Raw genomic sequence first — 17,158 nt, 5'->3', positions numbered from 1 at the left:
GAATCAGCCCCTGCAGGGGCCTGGAATGGAACTGGGCAAACTCCACCATGTCGAATGCCGACACCATGGACCCCAAAACTCTCATCGCTGAGTGCACCGACACTCTGCCACTGCTCAGACAACTGTGAATCCGCAGCTGTAAGGAGGAGACCTTCTCTGGAGTCAGAAAAATCCGTTGCTGACGAGAGTCCAGCAGGGCCCCCAAATGAACCATCCGTTGTGATGGGATGAGGGAGGATTTCTTCCAGTTGATCAACCAGCCGTGCGCCTGTAGACAAGTGACCGTCAGGTGGAGATGCTGGATCAGTACCTCCGGGGAGCTTGCCAGCAAGAGGAGGTCGTCTAGATACGGTAGCAACCGTATCCCCTGGCTCCGAAGGTGAGCCGCCATGACCGCCATCACCTTGGTAAATACCCTTGGTGCCGTGGAGAGACCAAAGGGTAGAGCCCTGAATTGGTAGTGGTTGTGGAGAATAGCAAACCGCAGAAACCGTTGGTGCGATGTTGCTATAGGCACATGGAGGTAGGCGTCCTGGATATCCAGGGAGACCATATAATCCCCCGGTTCCATCGCCAGTATGATGGAACGCAAAGTTTCCATCCTGAATTTGGGAACCCTGAGAAACCTGTTCAGGGACTTCAAATTGAGGATGGGGCGATGAGAGCCATTGGGTTTCTGCACCAGAAACAGCGTAGAGTAATACCCCATCCCACGTTGAGACTGTGGTACGGGTATAATGACCCCCGCCGTCAGCAAGGCCTCTATGGCTTCCTGAACCTGCAAGGCCTTGGTTTTGTCCTGAGAAGGACTTGTGCAAAAAAACTGGCAAGGCGGCCTGTGCCGAAAAGACAGGGCGTACCCCTGGGAGACCACTTCTCGCACCCAGGCATCCGTGGTGGTATTGTGCCAGCACTGGGCGAATTGAAGAAGTCGGCCTCCCACTCTGGGGTCCCCCAGAGGGAGGCCCGTCCCATCACGCAGAAGGCTTATCTTCTGGCTTGGAAGAAGGGCGCCTAGCACTCCAGGCTTGCTTCTTTGGCTTTGAGGCGGTCTTGGGTGCGGACTGCCTCGGGAAGGACTGACCCTTTGCCTTGCCCTGAACCCGAAAGGAACGAAACGCCGAGCTCCGGACCTTAGCAGGTGTAGTAGCTGAAGGGAGGAAGGCTGACTTGGATTTTGCCAGGGTATCTACTATTTTGTCCAGGTCCGGACCAAATAGTAATTCCCCATTAAAAGGTAAGGCCTCCAAGCCTTTCTTTGAATCCGCGTCTGCTCTCCAAGACCGCAACCACAAGGATCTACGAGCAGACACTGCTGCCGCCGAAACCCTAGAGGTCAACAGGCTAGCATCCAAAGATGCTTCTCCAATGTAGGAGGCGGCATCTCTCATCTGTCCTAACAACGCCCTCTGGACGTCCGGATATTCATCCGTAAACGTGTCCTCCAAGGCGTTGGCCCACCCCTCAATGGCCTTGGCCACCCAGGAGATGGCCATGGACGGCCGGGCTACAGCCCCTGAGAGAGAATAAATAGACTTTAGACAAGTCTCCACCTTCCTGTCCGTAGGATCCTTCAGCGAGGATATAGACGGCAATGGCAAAGTAGCACTCCTGATGAGGCGTGTTACATGGGAATCGACTGCAGGCGGAGTTTCCAATTTCTTACAATGCGCTTCCGGGAATGGATAATTGGACGCCAAGCGTTTCTGTGGCAGGAAACGCTTACTGGGCGTCTGCCAGGCCACCGCCATGTGATCAGTCAACTGATCAGACAAGGGGAACGCTGTAGAAGTAACCTTAGCCTTTTTAAAACTAGGATACCTTGACTTGGGAGCGGGTGCCTCATCCTCAATCAGAAGAATAGCCCGCACCGCCTTAACCAGAGCCCGCACATTGATGGAAGACTTAGTGTCTACCTCCTGGACTGAGGCATCTGAGGCTGAGTCATCCTGTACCTCACCATCATCCGAGAACCCCTCAGAATCCGAAAGATGCGCAGCCTGTGCCATGACTGAGCGTTTAGACGCCCTGGAGGGCACGTCACTGCGCAACATCGACTGAAAAGCAGAAGATGCTGCCGCCAAATCTTGGACAGTGTGGGAAAGCGCATCCACCCAGGGTGGAGGAGCTGTCACAGGAGCCTGAAACGGCACCACAGCCGGCTGTGCCACAGGGGTGGACTGAATATACATTGGCAACCCCGCATAGGGACCAACAGGCTGAGACCCCGGGGGAGTCTGCAATAATTGTGGGACACCCGGGGAATGGGGGATGGTAGGCTGGGGCAACGCCCTAGTAGGGGCGGCAGTCGGGACCGACAGACGGTCCGCGATGGACACCAGCACCTGGGAAAACATCGCCCATGGTGGCTCCTGCGAAATGGGAGGTTTAGACGTACCAGGGACCGCCTGGCACCGTCCGCACAGGCCGTCCTGTGACAAATCCTCCCTATCCACTCCTGCAGAACAGCACCTGCAGGAGAACAATACCGGAGCCCCGGAGTGCTCAATCTCCTCCTCAGACATGACTTAGGAAGAAAACGTGCGCACTCACCAGTGTGCTGAACAACAGCCCACAATATGGCACCGTGTAGCACACAACTGTATGTGACGGACCTCACAAATACGTGATCTATATAGGTGAGGTCAGTAGAAACACCCTTCCCCCGCACACCTGTAGGGCTTGTAGGAGAAGGAAAGGGATAGGTACAGGCTGACAGTAAGTAGAAAAAAGACACAGACAGGCAGCACTAGCAAAAGTCACATACCATGCAGGAAGATATACTCACTGCACCTTTCCACTACAATCAACCTCCCAGATTCAGTGTCTGGGAGGGCTATAGCGCTGTGTACACTGTCCTTGTCGGGGGAGAGGTACACAGGGGGACCGGTCCGCGTGCTCCCTGAGAGTATCCACGCTGCCAGTAAGAAAATGGCCGCTGGAGACCTCAGAGGAGGAGTGGCCCGAGTAGCTGCAGCTCAGCGACGCCAGACTACGAGCTGAAAGGCGCGCTGAGCTGAGGGGAGGAGCCGCTGACAGGGAAGGCTTCCTCCCCTGGCTAGCATATTAACCCCCGGGTTGCCGGCATCCCGCTTGCCGCGATATTAACCCTGGTGGTCTAGTGGTCTGGCGGGGTATACCTCCGCTGGAGGGGGGGCCCGCCGCCACCGCTAGCGCCCCCTGTCTGTCCCCTAGACCGGGGGCATGGGACTGCATTTAAAAGGAACCCGCGCACCGCCGCTAATCAGCGGTGCGCGGCTTACCTGATCTCCCCGGCGTCTTCCGGCAGCAGTCCCGGGGGAAGCCAGAGTCCGGCTAGTACAGACTCTGGCTTCCCCCGCCGCGATCCCCAGTTCAGTGCTGGCGTCGCGGCGCCAGCAGGGAGAAGGAGCGGCAGCATGGGCGTCTGTACAGACAGCCCAGCGCTGCTGCTCTAGAGAAAAAACTAATAGTAAAAAATAAATAAATTTAACTAAGTTAAATAAAAAATTAAAAGCTTTAGGGGGCTGCTCCTGCAGCCCACCCCGCAGGGTGACCCGACTCCGGTCGGGCACCATCTAAAACTGAGGTGCCTGTGGCTCGGGGGCGGGGTATGGGGGAGGTTGGACCCAAGTGCATCCTGGGAGCAGCTAAAAGCTTTAACTCCGTGGTGCCCGAGGATCCAGGATCCAGCTATACCCCAAGGTCACCCTGTGGACCCCTATGGACCCTGAAGTAGAAACCTTGTTAAATGATATATAGGCATGTATTTAATCGACTTCAATTATCTTCCTTTTTTTGCTGGGGGGAAGGGATGGGACAGAGACAATGTATGACATAAATCTCACCTATAGAATTTTGTATTTTCCAGAACTGGAATATTCAGTCACACAATCATACAAGTGTGAAGAAAAGTGATGGGGATAAATACTTTACAGGCATTATAAGTAAACTGTGATCTTCCATCATTAATGCCCTACCATACCTGGAACACACCCATATACATTATACCCAGATTTAGAAACATTTGCTAGTTTGTGTACAGAGATCAACTGGTATCTAAGGATATTTCAGTCATTAAAAGCTGTGCATCACTAAACTGGAGAATAAGCTAGAAAGAGCTATTTCAGGACCTTGTACATACATGTAGATGCTGGAGTCAGAGAGGTTGTCATGTAGGGGTATATTTACTAAAGTGCGGTGTTTTAGAAGTGGAAATGTTGCCCATAGCAACCAGATTCTAGAAGGTGCTAGACAAATGTTAAGTAGAATCGGATTGGTTGCTATGGGCAATATCTCCGCTTCTAAAAATCTGCACCTTAGTAAATATACCCCATAGTCTCCTAGGTAACAGAACAGCCTTCATGGTGAATTCAAATCTGGGACATGACCAGTTACGTTTAACATGTAGTACAATAATCACAATCAAATTTCAATGAATACTTCATAATTGACCAAACATGTAGTAGAATGTCAGTGTAAGGATGTACAATGCACTTTATTGACATAAGTCATATAAATCAACTTCAATTTAAGATTTTGTTGGTCCTGACGAAACGCTGTACCAAATCCAGGCACATGGTTGTCAGTTACCAAGCAGACATTCATAATGAAGATATGACAATGTCAACATGGTTTAAAATGATGACAGGTATGTCGACATCCTCAGAATGTCAACATGTTCATAATGTCGACATCTGAATTGTTGCCAGTCTCAAATTGCTGACGATTCGTGTTAAGGTGGGTACACACCTGACAGATATCTGCAGATCGAGTGATCTGCAGATATATCTGTAGATGATAGTCGTTCATACACACTGAACGACCATCAACTGCATGCTGCAGCGGCTCGAGGCGGACTGGGGGCGTGGCCTAATCGCAGGAGTGGCCACACCCCCTTCGGGAGAAATTTTTTTTGTGGCCCTGGGGAGTGCTGTTGGCTCTTCAGCCCGGCACACAGCCAATTGGGGGCCGCCTCGGACAGTCTCCCAGTGCAGCCCAGCACACAGCAGTGTGTGCTGGGCTGCTGTGGATGGGGAGCTGTGCCGGACCAGGGTAAGTAGTACTCGCTCGTGGCGCCCCCCCCCCTCTCTGCACCCGTGTACGGGCGATCGGCTGATAGCCCGTACACACTTGCCGATGGACAGATATGTCTGCAGACATACCTGTTCATTGGCTGTGCAGCACAGCCAATGCGATGTCTGTGAACGACGTTCACAGACATATCGTCTGTACACACTGGCCGACGGGGGCACGATATATTGGCCGATCGATTGATCGGCCAATATATTGGCCGATCGATTGATCGGCCAATATATTGGCCGGTGAGTACCCAGCATTAGATACTCGACGTTGGGGGAGGTTAGTGTTAGGCACTAGGGGGTGGGGGAGTGTTCGACTCTAGGACAGCAGTGGCCAACCCATGGCTCTTGAGCTACATGCGCCTCTTCCGTTCTTCTGATGCGGCTCCCCTGACTGACACTGATAGGTGCGCGGTTGTTCATAGGAGACTCGTCCTTTGTTGCAGCAGTCTGCTCTGCTACGGTTGCAGACGCCAGAGCCTACCTACGTGACGCAGACAGTGACCCGTGGAGTGGGATATAGTGTGGAGGAGGATGGCTGGACTGGAGTGGCCGGGGGGGGGGCTGCTGGAGTGACGCATTGGGGGGCTGCTGGAGTGACACATGGGGGGGCTGCTGGAGTGACACATGGAGGGGGCTGCTGGAGTGACACATGGAGGGGGCTGCTGGAGTGACACATGGGGGGGCTGCTGGATTGTGTTATGTGTATCTGTTTTATTTTGGGGGTTTTTCTATGTGTTTTTTGTGGATGAGGCTTTTTAGTTGTATTTTATGTGGATCTGGCTTGTTTCGGTGTATTTCATGTAGATCTGCTTTTTTTTTTTTTTTTTTAAAGTTTTCTATATTGCTCTTCTATATTGCCAATTTGTGCACGCACTCCTTCGGCTCGTGCACCCCTGCACTAGGGTTATGGGGAAAAACACTCACTGGACATCAGCCAAGTCACACGTTTGCATCGGAACTGCTGGTCACATTACCGCTGGAAGCCAGAAGACAACGCTGGAGAGAAAGCTGCTTTTAGGACCACGTAAGTGACCTCTGGGCCACCAGGGACGTTAGGGTGAACATTCTATTATGTTGACATGTCATCTGTGTAGACATGAAGAACATCGACATGGTCACTGTCGACATGCTAAGCATGTCACAATTTCAACCATGTCGACATTCTCATGTTGTCCTTATGCATGTCGACTGATCAGCCCAACATAACAATGACTGCCCAATAAACTTAATATACGTAATGGAAAGGGTTAAAGCGTATTAGTAATATCCCTGTTTAAACACAGAACCATTTTCCAATATACTTCCTGTTAGGTGCTGCTGTAAGAGGCTTCCACTGTGAATATAATCATTTAATTAGAAAATGGTTCTTGTAAAACCATTAGTGAGGAGGAATCTTTAAACCTCCCGTCTGCCTGCAAAAGGGCACTTTCACTGCACAGCCTTTATAACCTCAGGTGTCTCAGACAGATTAACCACTGCTGCCTTCTCCATCCATTCTAATCCCAATACCACAAACTAGCTGCAACATTCCATTTCTTCCCAAAAATAATGTAAATATAGGAAATCTTCATGTTTTGAATGTTCACTGAAGTGAAAAAGACAAAAAACGGCTATTTCTAGGATACAATAGGCTTTCAAGTCCTGCTGGCTATGAAACGATGGAGGCAGCCATCTTAAGAGCTGTACCAATATGTTAGCCTAGGAGTTCACTAAGACTCAGTGACATTAAAGAAGAAAACACAAGGGGGAGAGAACACTGACAATATGCCGTTAAAGAGGAACGGCCCGGTCACTGTGCTATGAAAGTAGGGTTTCGGGCATGTTCTGTCGACAATCATTATATAGACACCATACTGTCGTCATTGACAAAATATCAACATGTTCAGCATGTGGACAACCATTCTCTACGGGTACATACAGTCAATACCCAATTTTAAGCCAGGATGTAGTCAGAATGTTGACATTTGGAACATATTGACACATGAGATTAGGATTATGGTTAGCCTGCAATTAGGGTTAAGATAAAATAGGAATGTTGACGTAACGAACAGGTAGTCATTGTAAATGTCAACATTAAGATCACGTCAACATTCAGGCCTTGTCGACATAAATTTGGACAAATCATAAAACACCCTTTTAAGACCACTGTGTTGAAATTTTGACGGTAGACATTATGGTGTTGACATGACGACTACATCTCGAAAGCATCTATAAAGAGATCAGTACAGATGTGTCCTCACAGATTATTGCTGCAGTCCTCCTCGGTGTGACAGGTCCTTTGCCTCTCTTCTAGCACTGGGGAGTCTTTTTTGCTGAAAATGCGCCTTAGTCACAATGTGATGTGACTATGATGCACCAGATGACACTTATCTACATCTGTGTGTGACAGAGAATGAATCTGTATACAAAGCGCTACAATACAGTGGCCATGGAAAGTTCCATTGTGTTTTTCCTATACAGACTCAGTCATGCACACACAAGTGTTGCATATCATATTAATCAGTACAGTTTCCTGTCCTAGTTACATCTAGTGTTCTTCCTAGTATCCTGCACCTGTCACAACCCGTGCAGTTCCTCTTTCCTGCCTGAGGTGTCGCTCTCTGCTCTGGTGCTTCTACCACACTCTGGTCTGTATCTTAGCAGTTTGTTGCATCAGCTGAGTGTTCTAGATGCACCCAGAGCAGAGCGCGACACCCCAGGTAGGAAGGAGGAACTGCACAGGTTTTGACAGGTGCAGGGTGCTAGAATGAACACCCATTGCATTGCGACCAAGATGCATTTTCAGCAGAAAGGATGCCTGACGCTAGCAGAGTTGCACAGAACCTGGCAGCTCAATCGTGACAGGAAACTCGCGCTGTGTGGTGTATTGAGGCTAGAGACGGGGATCACTGGTGACCTCAAAAATTCCGGAGGGCAGGTAGCCTCACAAATTGTGATGTAGAGATTTTTAAACCCTTACCATGAGTATAAATGTCCATAAGTATGAGATAAAAGATTGATGGGTAATTTAACTAATGGATAGCATTTCAATGTTAATGTATGATTTGTTACAGGATAATGACTTTTTTGTATACATGCGAATGTCAATGACAGAAAAGGTAATATTTCTAGTTCTACCAACTGCATTTTTTTTCTTTTTATTTGCTAGATATAGCCTAATGCCGCGTTTCCACTTGCCGCCTGAGGAATGTTTGAACGATTACAACATTGTAATCATTCAGTTGTTCCTCATCCTGTAGGTGCCCACACTGAACGATATGGCACTTGTTAAGGGCAGACAATATTAGAGCTGTGAATAAATGCATGCTTCCAACACACGTCACCTGTCAATATCGGTGAGTCTACATTCTACACGCACGGAAAAGCTATATACTAGGTGCAGTACAAATAGTCTGCATCCATAAGTGATCTAATTCATTATAGGGCTTTTTTTGGGTTGAACCAACCTTCAAGAGAAAGCGGAATATCATATCACATGGCATAGAGGACAGGTGCACCTTATCCACCACACAAATAGGATAAAAGGGGCTGAATGACTCACTATGGCAGCAAAGGTGGACTGATGAAATCATATTGCTTTTGTGCATGGTTCCACTTGCAACATACTAAAGACAAGGCAGTGAATTCACTATGCACAACATATAAAAGTCCAAAGTATTAGAATTGGATGCAATACCCCACGTCCGCCGAGTCATGGACAGCATTGTGTTTATGCATCGTCATGTCCTTGCAGTAGGTGATAGGCTGCTAGGTTCACAGAACGTCACATCTGGCTGCGGACAGCGAGACTCATTTCAGAAATACAGAGCTATCTTTAATACACCACAACCCAAATAATCAGCTGTCTTCATAAGCTGGTCTGCAAAATACACATAATGTACGGAAGACTCCTTCCTTAGCCAAGGATTAAATGACTATAAAATGAGAAGACTTGGCTCAGTTAATATAGAACAGAGGCTGGTGCACCAATGCCAGCAAGATAAAGTGCAGGATATGGAGCAGTTCTACTTACACCCCCTACCTGCCACCTCCAAACTCTCCTTCCGCTGGGTAGATTATAGTTGTAATGTTATCATGGCTTTATTTTGGTCCAGCTTCTGTGCTTTTCAGCTGCGGTTTTATAATAGTGTGGATCTGATGCAGACCTACTGTGCTGTGTACTTGGGATACAACTGTTTTCATTTGGCAATTGTCACATAAAACGGTGCAAAAAATAAAACTACCAGATATAAAAAACATGGAGGAAAGCACAGAGAAAACTAATTTTAAGCACTGCAGTTAGCAATAGTTAGTGAACAGAACGAACATGTACATAAATTAAAACCCTTTTAAAGAGAATTAGCTCTAGGTTCTCCAAAATTGTGACATACTTAAGAGAAAGAGCCTTGAAACAGCCTATTCCGGTGGCTGTATGTAAAAGGCCCAGCGGAAGGAGGCAGCAGTCAGGGGACCTGCAGGAAGGGTACAGGAACAGACCATGGAAATGAAGCTGGCGAGGGCAGGAGGATGTGGGCTGGACAGAGGCTAGAAGCTGCAGAAACATTTCCTTACATTTAACAATATCTTGGCTAGGGGACAGACGGAGCATCACACAGCAGCATAAACCTCCAGTGTTTCCCATCTTCACTCTCTTTGCTACCAAAGACTAGACTGAAGCCAAGACCATGAATAATCCATCAACCCAAACCTCATCCCCTTATTCATCGTCACTGCCGGATCTGGTCTGGAGAGTCACGCCAAACATCAGATGAAGGCGCGCTATATGGAAAATATAATCAGCTTGGGAGAAGAAGGGAAATCTACAGTTGATGACCGAGAGTGGAAAAGAAAGAAGGGTGGGTTTACTAATGCCATACAGATAGAAAGCCGGCCCCTACTTCCTGTATAAGGATTAGCTGGAGATTTATTACAGAGGTATTGTCACAATGATGACGGGTTGAGACTGAGCTCAGCAAATTTCCCATAAGTACTACTGTATATATAGAAGGATTTCACTTTATGAAGTGTATTAATGTAGCCACTAAACCCTAATGTTTTATTAATTTAGCTAAAATATGCTGTTCATAGCCACCCTGCACTCCTTCTGCAACTCTATTAACATAGAACTTTATGACAGATAAGAACCAGATGGCCCATCTAGTCTGCCCTTTAGGGTTAGGGTATTACAGGTTACAGCAGTGGTTCCCAAACTGTGCGCCGCGGCACCCTGGGGGACACTTGCAGGGGTGCCTCAGGTTGGTGATCCAGCACCAAATCAAATTCTTTATGGACAATGAAGTGTAAATATGTGGACAAACAGAAGCACAAACCTGTCCACCACCACATAACTGAGCCTAAGGATGACAGGTCAGCACAATTTACTTCACTGTACTACTTCACTACATTTTGTTCTGAAGTTTCTCAATAACAAACTTCTGACTTAAGGGTGTCGTGAAAACAATGCTGATGCACTAGGGCGCCGTGATTCAAAAAAGTTTGTGCACCACTGGGTTAGAGGATTAGGGTTAGTTTAGGGATTTGGGTTAGGGCATTAGGGTTACTTTAGGGTTTGGGTTAGGAATAGAGTATTGGGGTTGGTTTAGGTATTAGGGTTCAGAGTTATGGTTAGGTTTAGGGTTGAGTTAGGGTTAAGATTTAGGGTAGGGAAGTTATTCGTTCCGGATTTACCGGGATTGTACCAAATTCGGGATATGTGCCCTAGCATTTCCGAAAACAAAAGTAATCATAAATAGTAGGAAGCAAAGTGGTTGCTTCCTGCAGTGTCCAAGCAGGGAGTTCAGTAAGGAGCGTACATAATATTGAACCTTACTTTTCAACAAAGTAATACCTGCACACTCCGTCACAGAAATCATTAGCAATAACCCAAGTTAAGGACTCCTACAGCAAAACATACAATTAGCATTTGGAGAAAAGTATTTAAAAGGTAAATAGTGACACACGCCCAGTCTCCAATTTAGAGTTTTTAAAGAAGAAAAAGTTTTTAAATTTTATACACTACTAGCTGAAGTTGCCCAGGTTTAAATCTTCAAGTTATTAAGTTTATATTATGTGATGTCATCCAAATCCATCCAGTGGATGGCCAAGACCAGGCTCCGTGGGGTCAAAGTTCTGCCCGGTGCACTCCAACGTGAGGTCCGACCGGGACCCCAACCACTCAATTATGCATCCCAGACCAATTGCCACCCATCTGATGTTTTCAACCAAATCCATCCAGTGGAAGGCCCAGCGTCCCTGAGTCAAAATTCTGCCCAGTGTACACCAAAGGGAGGTCCGACCGGAACCCTAACCCCCCCCTTAAACTTGGCCAGGATCCAACTGGACCACATGGTGTTGGTTTCATCCCAATCGATGCAGGGGTGTCCGAATGCATAATCAGACAAACAGACCAATGAATTTTAATATTAAAACTCAGAATGTACTGTACTCTTGGATCACGATTCCATAACTAGCAGTATTACAAGTAAGGCCAGACATTGTAGTATAAAACTATAAAATTAGACATAATATTGCATGTGACCATTTGAACCTAGAAACAAATGCATAGAACATCAGTAATAACCAGCATAACATTAGCAGGCTACAACAGTAAATTACTGCAATATGTATCAAGTACGTTAGTCAGAGAACCTACCTCCAGTAGAAAAGGTAGAACTGGGATGAAGACGCCAGTGCTTTCAGATAGCAGCGTCAAGGCTCGTACGCAGTGCATCCTCAGAGGAAAGTAACGGATGGTTGGGACAAGCCTGCCATAGAAAGCAATTGGAATAAATGGCAAATTATTCATGTCCAGCTACTTTAGATGTTACTTTGTTTTTTTTAATTACTACATTTCTTGGAGATAGAAAAAAATAAAAAAACTTCAAAAAACAAAAGACACTAGTTCTTCAGAGCAAAATAATATGGGAAAGGAAGTCATACGTGCACAAAAAAAAAAAAAAAAAAAAAAAAACAGTTTAACAAGATTTCTAATCTGAAAATGAAAATTCAACAAAAACAAACATAATATTAATATACAGGCATTGAACTCATTTCAGCTCTAGGGCTCTGTGTGACAGCATTGATGCACTTTGGGTATCTCCCCATATGCAACCAGTGATGATTTAGGTATCTCTGAAGCAAGAGCTACTCGTATTTATATCGAAGATTTTTTTCATTATACATTCGGACACTTAAGGGGTATTATTTACTAAAGTGCGGTTTTTTAGAAGTAGAGATCTTACCCATAGCAACCAGATTCTACTTATCAGTTATCTAGCACCTTCTGGAAGATAATAGCTAGAACCTGATAGTTTGCTATGGGTAACATCTCCATTTCTAAAAACCCATAATTTAGTAAATATACCCCTTAGTGTTCATTCTAGCACCCTGCACCTGTCACTATCAGTGCAGTTCCTCTTCCTGTCTGGAGTGGCGCTTCTAGTACACCCTGGTCTGTGTCTCAGCAGTTTATTGCATTAGCTGAGTGTGCTAGAAGCACCAGAGCAGGGAGCGACACCCCAGGCAGGAAAGAGGAACTGCACGGGTTGTGACAGGTGCAGGGTGCTAGAATGAACACTAGACACTTATGTTATGACTTAATTCAGTATTTAGTCAAGGGGTTAAACAGTATTCATGAATACTCTCCTGGCTTCTCCTATACAGAACAGGAAGCAGCTCGGGCTGCTAATAAAGCAGCAGTACAAATGAAAATGGCCAGAGCAGAATATATCGGGAATTCAGCTGAACTACTAGAATTTAGCATTATGAAGAAGAAAATGATTAGTGTCAGAGCTTTAACATTCAAATGCCAGTAGCTGAAAAATACTTGAAAAAAGCATGGAAAATAAAGCCCCGTTATGTCCTACCTACAGTATCTTTCCATGTCCCCCTATACTGATCAGAGGGACTGACAGAAGTACAGTGAGATTAATAAGCATATTAAGTCCTGGACCCTCAGTCTACAGAGATAAAAGCGATGACTGCGGCATTCAGGAGTGTACACATACCTCATGAAGTGCAGATTGATCACGTATGGGTAGCAATTTCCCAGAAAAGTAACCTTGTTCATAGTTACGTATAATCCTGCAACAATGTCTTGAAACAATGGTGCCACCTGCTGGCACATTTAGGATCATGCACCATATACACAAACATTATATTATTTATTATACTAAACAAATATTGCAAAGCTTTATAAACTATCTAAAATATGATGTGCAGATAAGTGTATGATTGAACTGTACACTTGCGCAATTAACAGGGTGAAAACACACACAAGCCAGCTTTCACAAATGTATAATTTAAAGCATATCTTTGTATAAGAATATGCACAATATAGCCCTTTGGAGAAATGATTAAAAAAAAAAAAAAATGTTTTGTGCATCAGCATGAAAAATCATACACAAAGATCCGTAATGCAGGGTACACACTGGCAGATATATTGGCCGATCAATTGATCAGGCAATATTGCTTGTGTGGATCGTCCAGTGTCTACAGAAGATATGTTTGGGAACGACGTCATTCACAGGTGTCAGTTGTGCTGAACAGCCAATGCCCAATATATCTGCAGACATACTGGTGCATAGTGCTGTGTGCACGGGTGGTCAGCCGACCACTCGCACACTTGCAGCAGAGGCCACGTTGAGGGGGGCGTGACATGAACTCCGGCCAGCGGGACCCGCGCCCAGATGATGGTTGTTTAGTAGTTAAGCTTTCCAAGCACTGAACTCATTGCTCTGTATAAGGGCAGCCAGGTGGTTACCAGTTAGCCCGCGCAAACCCTTCCAGCCTTTTCTGGGGCCTCCACTAGACGGATAGCCCTGGAATGCTGTTATAGCCAGGTCCAACTTAATAATGGGCGGGTGGAGCTTCAGCTCCAGGCCCCATATGAAAATAGGCCCATTAGGAACCACTCCAGTACAGATAGGAAAAAAAAAAAAAAAAAAAAACACTTTTCCTGTAACCACCTACAGGACTCGTCCATTCACCTCCTGGCCAGCCAATCAGAGTTCTGAAGCCCCATTACTCTACCCACACCCATGCAGCACAAAGTTCCACCCCCAGCCGCACAAGGTCACACTAAGCCCCGCCTCCTGGTCCAATTGCAATTGTGTCCCTGTGCATGGCAGCAAAGCTCCAGTCGTTTGATACCCGGCTCATTCACCCACCAGAGATTTATATGTCCCACATATGGTGACCGGGTAGAGTGCTAAGCTGCCTCTTATTGGGTGCTCTCGTCCAGGCTTCACCATCCAGAGGCACCTGATGGCAACAATAAAGAGGCACTGTACTGTTAGAGGGGAGAAGGACATCAGGAGAGGTAAGAAATGGGGGAGGTATGAGCTGTAGCCTGTAAGGTGACACTCCTCCTCTCTATGCCCCTGCATGACAAACAGACCAAAGTACACAAAAAAAATATACTTTAATACTCCTGTGTGTGCAAAATGTGTGTGTGTGTAGCTACCTCCTGCGCTTAAAGAACATTGATAGAGATCTGAAACACTAAAGACTACTTTTGATCTCCTGTGTTTGTGTACTAGGGGCCCGATTCATAGATGAACGCAATGGTAATTACGGGAGCAGATCGAGCGATTGTTTGCCATTGCGCATAAGCCGTACTGAGCGTGCACAGAGATCGCACTTTAATTACAGAAGTACAGTGGAATCCATCGCACAGTGAGTGACAGGGAGTCAGCGTTTGGAGGCAGTAACGGGGTGTGGTTAGAGAAACGCAGGTGTGTGTGACTGTATAAAAGCTGTTACATGGGCGTGCATAAATTAGCCCCTGGGACCTCCTACACAGCATGAGAACCCTCTGCAAGTCAGGAGAGCTGCTGAGTCTGCGGCTGGTCAGACCTGCCACAAGGGCAAGATGGCCGCTGGATGTGCGTCAATATTACTGATATTTATGCAGGTGAGCGACGTTGTACGTATATGAGAATGCAGTGTTGGGCGTATTCCTGCTCAGGTGATCTTTAGAACCATTAGCATAGCTTAACTTCCATCTCTGAATCAGGCCCTAGATTTCCAGAGGGCCAGCCATCTGTTCCTGACATATATTATAGTTGTTCTAGATCTGTCAGCAGCTTTCTGTCTGATTTATCCAATGTGTGGCAGTAATGCCCTATGTACTTTGTGGTGGTCATTGGAGTTCTCTGTATTATATGGCACTCAGTGCAATGTTCTCTGTAGTGTATTGGTGGTCAATTAGATGCTTGGTGTACTATATGGCAGTCACTGCAATATTCTTTGTATTATATGGTGGTCACTGTCGTGCTCTCTGTTGTATGGCAGTCACTGTGTGATGCTCTCTGTATTATATGGAGGTCACTGCGATATATTCTCTATCAGTGAATATTTTCTTTTAATTAATCTAAACTATTCTAGCACTCAAAGAAAGACAGCCAGTACAGTTCTCATCCTTTCATAAAAACAAAAAAACTTTCTTGTTATAGCTTTACTATAATGTGGTTAATGGTAGGTGCCAACTAATTATGATCTCCATAAAGATAGCCACTGCACAGGCCATACCTCCTCTGTTGATCACACCCACAAGTAACCCCCCCCCCCCCCCTGCATCACTAGTCACACAGCCGTAGTGCTTGTCACAACCCCCTGCGGCAGCACACAATAGGCCCTTCACAGATTTCAGCTCCAGGCCCATGTGGACATTAATCTGGCACTGTTTATAGCATGTGTGACCACCATCTTTGCAAATTCCTAGAACACATCGCTAAGGATCATACTACTTTCAAATGCTGATACATTTTAGAATTACATAAATGTTATAAACAAATACTTGGCCAAAAGGGGTGTCCAGAAGTAGCCATGATGATGGGTAACAATGTATTTTACCAATACTACTGCCACCTGAAAGACTCCATAACTCCCATCTCTCTCCTCAGTGCTGTCGCTCGACTTTCTCTCCAAATGCTCTACATCTGCCTCCCCTCTCCTACAAGCCCTCCACTGGCTCCCCTTCCCCTTCAGAATCCAATTCAAGGTTCTCACACTCGCTTACAAAGCCCTCACACACTCCTCTCCCTCTTACATCTCTGACCTCATCTCCCTTCACTCTCCTGCCTGCCCTCTTTGTTCAACAAATGCACACTGCCTCTCATGGCAACTGATTACTTCCTCCCACTCCCGCCTCCAAGATTTTGCCCGCACTGCTCCCCACCTCTGGATCTCTCTCCACCTCTCTAAAATCCTTGAAACAGGCTTTCAAGACCCACTAATTCACCAATGCCTTCCAGCTCTCATCCTAACTTGCGGCTTCATGCTCCCTCCTCCCAGTCTACCCCATCTCTGTCACGCCTGTTTGTCTGCCCCTCCCCCTTTAGAATGTAAGCTCTTGTAAGCAGGGCCCTCTACCCTCTTGTGCTACTCCTTACATTATTTTCATCTACTTCTTACTCCCCACTAGCGTACCTAACACTCTGCAGTGATCGCGCTGAGTGGAAAAAAAATGTGGGTCCCAGGGACCCCTCACTTTAAAAAATTGGGGTCCTACTCCACAGTTTCTGTGTCCCATCACAATGTATGCCTCACTGCCTGTAGCACATAAAAATGCGCTAACGGACATATTTTGCAAAGAGAATGATATGGGGAGAAAGGAACAGGGGGCACAGGAGTGGGAGGGGAGAGCACACAGGAGAGGTAGAAGGGGAACAGACATGGGGGAGAGTGCACAGGAGAGCAGAAGGGTTACAGACATGGGGGAGAACGCACAGGAGAGGTAGAAGGGGTACAGACATGGGGGAGAGTGTACAGGAGAGCAGAAGGGTTACAGACATGGGGGAGAACGCACAGGAGAGGTAGAAGGGGTACAGACATGGGGGAGAGTGTACAGGAGAGCAGAAGGGTTACAGACATGGGAGAGGGGAACGGGGCACAGGGATAAGATAGAGTACACAGGAGAGCAAAAGGGGGCACAGGTGGGAGGGCAAAGTACACAGGAAAGCAGAAGGGGTACAGACAAATGGAGAGGGGAACGTAGTACAAGGTGACAGTACAATATACAGTATTTAATATATTTTTTTTTTTTACAGCAGTAGCTATAATAAATATGTGTTAGAGTAACTGTGTAACAACAACAATACACCACAGCCTGCCCT

The 17,158-nt window shown here is 46.6% G+C and overlaps 1 protein-coding gene across 1 annotated transcript in view; it reads right to left on the bottom strand.

Moving 5' to 3' along the window:
- Positions 1-17,158, bottom strand: part of NOC2L (NOC2 like nucleolar associated transcriptional repressor) — a 117,762-nt gene that overhangs the window by 46,505 nt on the left and 54,099 nt on the right. Inside the window, exon 12 of the mRNA XM_088468159.1 lies at positions 11,695-11,806. Coding sequence (XP_088324285.1) covers positions 11,695-11,806 — 112 coding nt within the window. The remainder of the gene's footprint in view (positions 1-11,694; positions 11,807-17,158) is intronic.

This window comes from Taudactylus pleione, unplaced genomic scaffold (assembly GCF_031769625.1).
Source record: "Taudactylus pleione unplaced genomic scaffold, aTauple2 ptg000082l, whole genome shotgun sequence".
Lineage (NCBI taxonomy): Eukaryota > Metazoa > Chordata > Amphibia > Anura > Myobatrachidae > Taudactylus > Taudactylus pleione.
This window is presented reverse-complemented; position numbering and strand designations above follow the sequence as displayed.